Source organism: Oenanthe melanoleuca, chromosome 7 (genome assembly GCF_029582105.1).
Source record: "Oenanthe melanoleuca isolate GR-GAL-2019-014 chromosome 7, OMel1.0, whole genome shotgun sequence".
NCBI lineage: Eukaryota > Metazoa > Chordata > Aves > Passeriformes > Muscicapidae > Oenanthe > Oenanthe melanoleuca.
Window position 1 is genome coordinate 1,254,910 of NC_079341.1, and position 11,595 is coordinate 1,266,504.

At 44.2% G+C, this 11,595-nt stretch overlaps 1 protein-coding gene across 1 annotated transcript; it reads left to right on the forward strand.

Annotated features, from left to right (window-relative positions):
• Positions 1 to 7,462: 7,462 nt before the first annotated feature.
• On the forward strand, positions 7,463 to 8,476 carry LOC130255412 (UDP-glucuronosyltransferase 1A1-like). The gene has a single exon (XM_056496058.1). It carries the CDS (start codon positions 7,523 to 7,525, stop codon positions 8,459 to 8,461), a length of 939 nt encoding a protein of 312 aa, XP_056352033.1. The 5' UTR covers positions 7,463 to 7,522; the 3' UTR covers positions 8,462 to 8,476.
• The last annotated feature ends 3,119 nt before the right edge of the window (positions 8,477 to 11,595 follow it).

The window sequence follows — 11,595 nt, forward strand, 5'->3', positions numbered from 1 at the left end:
TGCTTTCATGCTTATTTCTTTGCCATCTAGTAGGCCACTGAGAGCGGCTGATGTCAAATGTGCTTGTTTTGCAACCCAACACTCTAAGTGACCCAATTCACTTTGAGCTTTTGCTGAGGCTACCCAGGGCAAAAAGAGCGAGACAGCAGATCTTTTGAGGTGTGACCAATGAAAAATCTCAGAATCACAGTCTTCCTCCAAATCCTTAAGACTTCAGTTTCAGATGACCAAAACACTCCTTTTGTTTTGCTAATACATAATTTGGGTTTTGTTGGGAGAAAAGAACAACAGCCACCTCAAAGTACTCGGGCTTCCGAGAAGGTGAGAGGAGATTCCTGCCCACGCCTGATTACTGCAAATTAAGAAGGTACTTTTCTCTAACTTTGGGGAATGGTAATTTTCAATGGAAGCATTTTTATATGGCTGATCACTTGGCACCAATTGGAAGCAATGTATTCTTTTTAATACTGAATATCTGAAAAAAATTGTTCTTTTTGTGGTGTGGCTGATAAAATTTCGAACTCTTGGTGTTCTTCTTTAGCTACAGGTAATTTCTTGATCCAATTCCTCCATAAAATAAGAGAGTTTGATACAGACAATTTAAGGAGTAAATGCTGCTATAAGAACCAGAAAATTCAGCAAGAGTTTGGTGGAGTTTTCAATAATTGATCTCTGTGTGTAGGGCTTTTAAACTTTCTGGCTATTCGTTAGGTTTAAATGGAATCCCTACCAGGCAGGTTGACAATGGGTCATCAGCAGCTGCCATCGACAGGTACATGTGATCCTGCTTTAGTGCCTGAGCCAGAGTAACCCACACAATCTTTCTTGGCTGAGGGATGATCTATTCTTCTGAAGACTGGCACAGGAGAGTCAGGATCCAAATGTTCTCTGACCCAGAGAACCTTCTAGGACAAGTGCGCTGAACAAGAAAGTGGATGGCGTTCTTCTGGTGGGAGGAAATCAGAGACTGGGTAAACATTAATTAAAAGCATTTGACATATCATTAGAAAAAGGAACAATCGGTGACAATTTGACACAGTCAGCTAGGGGAACGGGTTTTCCAGTTCCTTGGTGCCAGCACCTGCAGAGGGAAGCCACAGCTACGTCTTTGGTGGACTGGCCCAGTTTTGGTACAGACTTGGGGATTTGCGGTTTGACCCACTTTTGAGGGACCCATCTCAACCCGCAGGGCATGAACACACATGCGTACCTGCGGCCCCAGGTAATTAACTCCAATGGGCCCTCTACTTTTGCTGCCTCAGGATTCTTTAGTAAAACTGGGGGGTGTTATCTCAATTTCAGCTGTGTGTTATTGCTGAAATGCCAGACAATAGGCAGGTTCAGGTGTTCAAATCAGCAGTTCAAAAGATTTATGGTAAACAATGCTTTACAGAGCTTAATTTATGGTGGATCACTGGTGGTATTGCTCTGCTGCTGCTCTAGGACTCTCTTGAGCAACTGATGTTTTCACTTAGTAATGGCTAGTCCTGTGGGGGAGTGACGGATGTCTGTTTTATATTTTACTCCCCATTTCTGCAGGAATGCCTGGAAGGCCTTGGAGGTGTATGTGGGACTATTATTGGTGTTAATTTCTTTAGAGATTCTCAACACACAGAAGGTTTGCACTAGGTGTTTTTGTGCATTTGTGATCTTCTCCCCTGTGTGGGCAGAAGCATGAACCGCTCTGGAGAAAGCATCTACCAAAACATGGACATACTTCAGCCTGCCGAACTGTGGGACGTGAGTCACGTCCATCTGCCACACCTCACAGCTGTTGAGGCCTCTTGGATTTATACCAGTGCTCAAGGCCAGTAGTGCGTACCTTTGGCGACTTGGACTTGTAGCTACAAGGGCCTTGGGCTGGTCCTGCATTAGATGAAATTGGTGTACCAGGCCAGGCACAGTTTGATAGAACTGTTGATGGCTCAGCTTTGCCTGCTGAAAAATGCCTGGCAGTTTGACCATTTTGGCTGGGGTGGCCAGGGCACCTGCTCTACTGTTCCCCGCCGCAATGAAACCTGGCCGGTTGGTGTGTGACCTCAGATGCATCACATAGAAAGGATGCTTCTGGTGGGAAACAAGATAAACTAATCTTGAGAGCAACCTAAAGAGGTTGGGATTAGAGATTTCCTTTAAAACAGCATTCTTGGCTCTAGATACTACCCCTGTTACATAAGCCAAATTGTTGACTAGATAAAAAAGTTTCAGAAATCCTCCCAAAAGCTCTGACAACAGCATCTAACTCAGTGAGGGGAGTGCCTAGCCTCTTTAACATCTGTGTCCCATTGCTGAGTTTGAGGATCCTTCCAGGTTATCACTGACTTGTGGCATGCTCTGGACGCATCTGTGAAAAGTGTCAGAGCATTGAGTGGCTTCTGACTTTCTTATTCCTTGGGGACTAATTTGAATGCCAAATTAAATAATTTATGTCCAGGACTGTGAATTGAAATTTGTCCTGGATAGCTATCTAGAACAAATTGGGGTGTCTTTTTTTCCCAAAGGAATTGCTCCAGTACTTCTTTTGTCAACTTACCTGATGTTAGGTAAGCGGTAAATGGATGTATGCAGTCACATCCTGCCAGTTCTCACGTTCTTGCCTTGGCCTCCGGGATCAATTGAGCCATCAGCTCTTGTGGCCTGGTGATACTTTTGGACCACTGGTATCTGAGGAATACCTCCTCTATAATCAGGAGTGGATCCTTCTGACCCAGGTGGGGATGAGTGTTACATCTGCCCCTGTGTCAAACACTCACCCAAGGTGAAGGTAATCTTCACCTCACTGGAGTCCACACTCTATCCAAGACTTGTTTTCTCCAATGACTTCTGCCCAGTAGATGCCTGGTGAAGAATTGTCCACTGGCAGTTCGTTTGGCATTGGAATCACCTGGGCAATGATTTGGCCGTGTGGCATAAAGAAGTGTGGATGGACACATCATGCCATGAGAATGAATGCCTCCAGCTCTGATATTATGATTTCTGGAGAGATTTCAATCTCTTAAGGTGTGTGCTTAGTGTCCCTGATAAGGACATACTTACAGTCCAGTCCAGCAAATAAATCCTTGTCATATGGGTCAACTGGCACAACTTGCCACTGGTCTATTTCTAAGAGTATGTCTCATGTTACAACTAGCTTGAAAGGAGCTTGTGGCTTCCAAATTTTCTCTGGGTCCCAATTCTGACCTGCTTCATTTCTTTCTATATGCAAGGGAGACCCACGGTCCCCATCTAGTTTTTTTTGGTAGTGGTTGTTCCCTCCCTCCTGTGAATTTATTGGTTTATTTTGCAGAAGTTGCCTCTTTGGGCAAAATTTGCTATGTGTCCCTTCTACCCACAGTTAAAACACCAAGAAGCCTGTTGGTGTATTTTTGGAGTAGCAGCAGCAGCTGTTCTCTCTGCTCTGTCTCCCTTTCCTCGAGGCTCTGCGATGGTGGCTCCCTATGTGCAGGCTTTGATGATCAAGTCGAGAGTCAGAGGCGGTTTGAACAGCAGGCCCAGGATGAACTTCTTGCACATGTCATTAGCATTTGCTTGGGCCACCTCCATGATTATCTGTTCCTGTAGTGGCTGATTCTCAACCTGCCTCTCCAGCTTGACTCAGAGCCTTTCGAGAAAATCTGTGAAAGCCTCAAAAGGAAGCTGTTTCATATTCACATAACTTTGCTTAGGTTCTTTGGTGGGCATAAGAATAAAGGCCTTCTTGGAGGCTCTTTTAACCTGTTCTAAGACAGGCTGAGATATCTTTTTGGCTTGTGTTCTAGCTTGTGACCAATTCCCTTCACTGCACAAATGGTCCATTGAGATATTGTTGTTTTCTGCATCAATGTCCCAGTCAGGGTTATGCAAGAGGTCAGGAAGGAGCACCATAACAATCTCTTCCATGTTCTCTGCAACAACAGATACTCTTATCATCAGGAACTAGTGTATTTCAGGAAAAGGCAGACTTTAGAAGGCCTCTAAAATAGTCACTTTTATTCCCAAACTCCTTCTGAGCCTTGCTAAGTTCTTTTTTATGTTGATAATCAAAAGATTGCCACTTAGGGGTTCCTCTTACTCGTGTATAAGTAACAGATGCAGCGAAGGGAATGGTCTCCTGTACCAAGTTTTGGATTTTTTTTGTCTCATCGCTTCTGGTTCCCATGACATCATGGGAACCTGAAGCCGGAAGAGTAGGAGAGCTGCCAGAGAAGGAGGAGGGAACAGGCAGGGACAACAACTGGAAAGGGGAGGTGCTGTTTACAGGTGACATTGTGGGAACAGATGATGTCATGGGAACGGGAGGTGGAGCTGGTGGAAAGGAAGGGGAGGTATCTGGAAAAGGGGCGGAGTTTGGGGACAAGGGAGGAAGAGGAGGGGCAGGGGCGGTGTCAGGGGATAGGAAGGGCTTTGGGGAAACTGGGTGAAAGGGATTCTGGGAAGAAGAAACAAAAGGGAGGGGCCGAGCGATGTGGTTTCCACCATCTTATGTCTCTCAGAGGTCATTTCGAGTGGCAAGAGAGGATTCAGGGAAAACTTGGGAATCTCCTTTGGAGGCATCAATTTGAACTGGAGGATTAACAGCCGAGAAGGAACGGTTTCAGAAAGGGTCCTTGACAGCCGGGCCATCACTATCAAGGCAAGGGTACTGAGAAGGCTCTGGGACACCAGGGAGTTGGTAGCTCTTCTGCGCTGCATTCCTGTTTGCCTCGCAAACCTCCGCGTGCAGAGGACAAGGGTTTTGGATCAGGGGACAGGGGAGCTGGGGGGGTTAGTTCAAGCTCTTCTTCCACTTTCCTTTCCTCAACTAACACTGACTGAATTAACACAAATAATGAGAAGACTTTAACAATCAAGGCATCCTCTTTATTTGTCAACTGTGCTAGTTTGCTCCCAGCTGCATCCCAAAAGGGAATGGTTGGTATTTCCTTGGGGGATACCCTTGGAAAGCAGAGGAAAATCCATTGAAAAAATTGTTTTAACAATCACTTGGAAAACTTTCCTTTCCCACCCTGCAAGGTACCCACAATTAGGAAATAAATCCCCCGCTGCTGAACTGGCAATTTAGCATCCATATTCCTTGATCTTAAGCAATGTCAGCACAACAAAATCCTCCCTCCACTGCAGCAAAAAGGAACAACGTAACAAACTAAGGATAAGAGCCCAGGGACAGGGCACTGTCTGCAGCCAACTATCGTGGTTTGTAGGTTCTTGGCCCCCCCCCTCCATCCCCAGGGGGCAATGCACCTTTCCATCTACTTGGAGCACCCTCAGCCTAATTTTGGGGATACTCACAGTTCTTTCAGTCCACTGGACTGGGTTGAATATAAGTTCTCCTTCAATGCAGTGTTCCTCATCGGCTAGAGGTTTATCACTTCCTCCCCCCAAAGGAGCTGTCGGAAAAAGCTTTCCTTTCAGCTGCAATCGGAGGCAGCTGATGGTCAGAACTTTCTTGTATTATAATCCACCATTCGTCCATGGGATTTGCTTACTGGGACCCTTATGGTGGATGCTAGCTGATGCATCAGGTGTAACTGCACTCACTTTGCCACTACGGCTTCTTGCTGAGAGTGAGTCACAGCCCAGGAGCAGGAGGAACTGAGGTGTGGCTACAGCAATTTCTCTTTGGCCGTCAGTCTGTGATGTGAGGAGGCAAGGAGGAGGGATAGGCTTTTTGCATAGGACAAAACAGGATTTATTACTCTGGGGAATTTGGGGGCCAAAGACAAGAATGCGATTGTGCAACATCTGAAATATGGGAGAGGTTCAAGGACAGGGTACAAATCATCAGAAAATTGGAGAAATTCTGGGCAGGGGTAAAAGACAGCGTTAAAATAAGCATCGTCCAGTGAAGGAGGTAGCGGGGGAAATTGGGTCACATGGACTAATGTGAGGTGGGAAGAGTAGGGCATTTCCAAGGCGGAATTCAAAGCAGGGGGTTGATAGAAGGTAGGATGGATAGGGAATTCAAAATAGGTTGACTAGGTGCGTGGGAGGGTATAATTTGGACCAAAGTATTAACATGGACAATAAGAGAACAGAGCAAAAACAAGGTGTCACACCGGCTCATAGATTTTGTCTTGCTCACAGTACATGAAAAGAGTTTTCAAGACAGCGACCAAAGACCAAAACTCCTACTTTGTGTCCCTGTGCCAGCATTCCTCTCTCTTTGTTTGCCCTGAATCCATCCATTAGTTCACTTCTTTGGTGTAGTGCCAGGAGGGAAAAAGCCAATTGGGATTGTTAATCTCAGATTTGGGATTGCGTGGTACATCCTATTGGCTGTGACATCATCTGTATATCCCTTCTCCTTTCTTCTACAGTGAAGGTTTAAGGACTGAAGATTTTTCCTGTTTTCTATCACAGCCATCCACTACATTGATTACTTTCCATCTGCCTTTATGGTCAAGGTGTCAATATCTAAGGCCCGAAAGAAATCCTTTTCCAGTTACATCCTCTCCTTCTTTTGTACATCATTGAATTAGGCCTTAATCTTTTCTGGGTATGGCTATCTGCTGGAAATTTCCTTTTGGGCTTTTGTGTGCCAACCTTCCTGTGTTCATTTGGCAGCCTTGTCTGAGGTTATGGCCCATCTTCTGTGCATCACCTGCCTCTGAGCAGTTTGACAATTCACGTTAAGATAATCCATGTCGTAAACTACCAACATGAGATCAGCATCGGTGATGGAGCTGACGCTTCTCTTGGATGGCAGGTTCTCAGTAAAGTGCAAGATTTCCCACCTGGCATGGGAAGAACCATGCAGAAACTCCTTTAAGAAAAAAAAGCTCCAGCAAAGATTTCAATCTAAAAGCTCCAGAATGCCCCAGAGAAGGAAATGGTTTCCCATATTCACCTACTTATAAACTTTTGAGAGGTTATCACCAGCAATAAACCCTCAGCCATTTATAATCAAGAAGGATCTGGACACAGGGTTGAGGTCATGAACTGACACATCATTGGTCATGAACGGAGCCCTCATTGGCCATGAATGATTCAGGATTTGTAGTGAGAGAGGTGTTGTTGGTCTTTGTTATCTAGTTTACATGGGTGAAATGCTCTTTTGCAACTTCATTTTTTCTTGATAGGATAAGGGGTTAGGTTAAAGGTATATGGAGAGATGAGGAAACATTTTCTGCTGGCTGCTGGTCTTCCAAAAAAATACAAGTTTGCATTAAGGAAGACTGATTTTTCTCAGGGGTGCCAGCTGCTTTTTGACTATTGAAAAAAAAGCAAAACCCAAACACTAGGTACTGCAATATTACTGATTTCTCATATGAATCTGTACCTTAAGTTATGTTTTACTACTTGCATGAGTTTCATTCGCAACTCCAGTGACTCAGCAGTGGAAGGGTCACCAAACTTGGCTTTAGAAATAAGGAGGGAAAAGGCAAAATAAACCAGCCACAACCCAAAACTGTGAATCATTAACTACAGGATTACCACATAGCACAATGCAATAAATCCACACATCAGTTGCTTACCAAAGCACCTTCAGACTACAACCTGCAGGAGAAATCTCTTCCACGGCCCCTAATGTGACCACAGCAATATGGCTTTGAGGCTTTGCTGTGCCTGGGTTTCCATCCTCCTCCTCCTCCTGCCCAGCCTCTCGGATGGAGGGAAGCTCCTGGTGGTGCCTATGATGGGAAGCCACTGGCTGAGCATGCAGGAGGTGGTGGAGGAGCTGAGCCGGAGAGGACACGAGGTGGTGGTGCTGGTTCCCGAGGTGAGCTGGCAGATGGAGACGACGCAGGCCTACAAGGTGGTCACGTACCCAGTGAGACAGACCCTGGAAGAGCTGGATAATGCCTTCTGGGAATGTGTCGATGTGTACCTGACGAAGAAGCCTTTCCCCCTCAATGTCCTGGCGATGTACAACGTCACAGTGCATGCTTTCAATGTCTTCTTTGGTCAGTGCAAGGACCTGTTCCGCAGCCCGGAGACCCTGAAGTTCCTCAACCAAAGCGGCTTTGATGCCATCCTGACAGATCCGATCTTCATGTGTGGGACCATTCTCGCCCACCATCTCTCCCTTCCCTTTGCATTCTTCATGAGGGGATTCCCTTGTGACTTGCACTTTTCAGCCCCTCAGAGCCCGAGCCCTATGTCCTACATCCCGAGACTCTTCAGCTTCAACTCGGACCGCATGACTTTTTTCCAGCGAGTGGAAAATGCACTGATTTCCCTCCTGGAGCTTGACTACTGCAATGGTTACTATGCAGAAGCACTTAAGCTTTCCTCAGAAGTTCTTCAGAGGGACATGTCCCTCACGGACCTTGTGAGCCCCGCTGCCATTTGGATCCTGAGGTTTGACTTTGTGTTCGAGTACGTCAGGCCAGTGATGCCCAACATGGTCTTTGTTGGAGGGATCAACTGTGCTAAGAAGAAACCACTGCCTAAGGTAATGTTCCTTCACCTTCAAACTGTACATTTCCTCATGAAAAGTAATTCTGTTGTTGCAGGAAGTTTCTCGCTATTTATTTTTTAAATTTTTTTTATTTGTTTCAAGTAGGTTTGGGTAGTTGTTTTCCACAGGTTGAAATCAAATAACCTTGATAGGGACTTCTTTGAATTAATGAGGATTTTGTAACAAACCAAACAAAAAAGGAAATTCATCTACCAGGTAGATATTACTGTCCTCAGTGAATGTGTATTAAGCACCCGCCGGATCCAATTATTCATTTTAACATCATCGGACATATATTTCTTTTATCTGATCAGAAACCAAATCAAAACTCAATCTTTTTTACGCCAGGCTCATCAGCATCATTTTTTTCACTTTAGCTGTATTTTCATGAGAAATCATTTACAAACTGGCTGTCTGTGTTAAGTTAATCCTCTTTGTGGGGGTGAAATATAAATGTCATGTTGAAATGGCAAGAAATAATCTTACTGCCGTGGATTTGGAGAAAGACACTTGAATGCAGAACTCAGAGAAGTTTTCAGACCTACTCCTTGACATCTGCTTTTTCCAGAATTCATCTGCAGGGTTGTTAAAACTAATCTTGACATCTGATTCCAGATTTATAGACACCATGTAGCCTCTAAAACAGTAGCCCTGGACCTTTCTTTCCTATAACAAAGCAGGACACAAATCCCTTTCCTAGGAAATTGCTCCCACACTTCTGAGTTGTGTTGACACAATATCTCTGCACGGTATCTTTGAGTTGAAGGGGTAGGGTTTTTCTTTTTTCTCTCAGAGTTCTTTTATTCTCTTTGACAGGCTTATGAAAAGCCCTCTAGATTGATAAACAAGGCAAAGAGTAATACTATTAAGTAGAATATTAGGATAAAATTATATCTCAGGCATTCTGTCATGTTAGGGCTCACGAGAGTGGCGCTAGTTTGAGATTTAAGAGGCAAATTCCTGGTGATTACACAACATAAGTTTTTACTTTTATAACCGGAAGATCTCAGTGCTCCAAAGAGTTTCTAAATTTGCTACAAGGTTAGAGATATCCTGTCTTCATTTTTTCCCGGCCAGCTCCTATCATAATATTTCTGTGGGTTGGAAATCACATGTTCCACACTGGGAAAATCTTCTGTGTTTCTTCTTTTTTCCATCTCTTCTCTAGCTACAGTTTCTACAGACAGCAGAGGAATTTCTTCTGTTTCACTCTAAATACCCAGCTTAGTTCAGAACTCAGCTGATCCTCTGCTAATCTAAGCACTTCATCCACTCTTTGTCAGCTTTCCTTTCATCTCTAATTTCTCTTGCCCTTCCTGTTATCGCCTCACTTTTTCCGCAGTTGTTGATCTGATGGTCTGGAACAAAAGGTAGGGAGTCTGTGGAGTCCATAACAAAGTGTGGCCACCCTATCCAGAGTTTTTTCTGTTCTAGTCAAGGAAAATTAACTTGATTTGGCAGTTTTCAGCCAACTGGTTTTGCCATTGAAAATCCAATTGAGTCCAGAGTAGAAAAAAAAACAAGCAGCAGTTTCCAAGTTCATTTGGCCAGCTCTTGTCTCAGCACTTGCAATAAACACTTTGCGTTTAGATTTCCGCATTTCATGAAAATTATTCGTGAATCTGTAGTCTCCTACATTCAGTCTGTGCCGTCCCCCAGCTCTCCTGAGGTGGCCTGCTCCAGAAATTGGTTTTGCATGTCTAAGGCTGGTTCCTCCATGTGCAGTGTGACAGAGTGGAGCTACTCAGGGCAGTCCCAGCACCCTTTGGGTGTCATGAGACAAATCCCTTTGCCTCAGGCTGTGAGGATTTGCTTTTCCCAACTGAGCATGATGGATGTTCCACCCCCATTTATCACCAGAATGGAAAGACTTTGTGCTGATGATAGTTTTTCATCATGAGGACTTCTTCCCTGACACTGCCTAAAAGGCTTTGCTCTGGCATTGGTTTTCCTTCCATAAAGACAACACATTCCTGCAATGGGATTAGTGCCAGGTATTATACCTTCTTCTGGATTTTATCTGGCTCACAATACATGAGAAAGGTTTTCAAGACAGCATCCAAAGACCAAAACTCCTTCTTTGTGTCCCTGTGCTGGCCTCCTCTCCTTTGTTTGCCTTGAACCCATCCATTAGTTCACTTTTTTGGTGTAGTACCAGGTGAATAAAGCCAATCAGGATTGTTCTCCTCAGATTTGGGATTGCATGGTACATCCTGGTGGCTGTAACATCTTCATAAGAGGTGCAGGTTTGGCTACTTCCAGGGGATGGAAATTCGACATCATCCTTGTGTCTTAAGGAACGGAGTTGCATGCATTCTGCATTATTTTCTATCTGTGTATTTAGCAGGTCAATTATTTTAACCACAATGATTGTTACAATATGATACCCTTGCCCTTGGTGTCACGGATTTAGTGCTGACAGTGTCTTAGTGCTAACGGAGTTCAAAGCTTAAACATTAACAGAAAGTGCAAGTATTTTCCTGAGGACTTGGCTTCCCTTCCCTTCCACAAACATAGGCAAAGTCACAGGCGAATCACAACCATATGGGGAAGTTAAATACAAATTTCTATAGCAAATAAATTCCTTGCTTACTCTGCCTGAACCACCCTGTGAAGGATTGCGTGGATCTCTATGAAGCCAAACTCTCTTTTTCACTCCCACCAAAATGGCTCTTTTTTTGGAGGTACCTGGATATTTCTCCTCCTGACACTGTATTTAATCCTGGCTGAAGGTGGAAAGATCTTGTAGAATAAGAGTTTAGGTTGAAGTTTTATGGAGAGATGATGGAAGATTTTCTGCTGGCTGCCGATGGTCCAACAAAATGCAAGTTTGAATTAAGGAAAATTAATTTTTCTCAGGTTTTTGATTATTGAAAATAAAAGCAAAACCCAAATCCAGGATACCGTAATAACACTGATTTCTCGTATTAATCTTTACTCTAAGTTATATTTCACTGTATTACTTGCATCAGTTTCATTAAGGAAGAAAATGCTTTTAAAAAGAGCTGTATTACCTCAGTCTATGACAACTCTGTCAGCCTCCAGTGGAACTGATGGAAAACCATCCTTTCAGTGCTCCCTTGATAGGCACAGTTCTCCCATGTGGGGTCAGTAGTGTTTCTGAGCATTCACTCATTTGGCTGCATTTTTCTTCATGGATTTTCCCTGTATTTTGTCATCAGACCCTGGGCTGGTGGCAAGAAGTTCAACAAAGC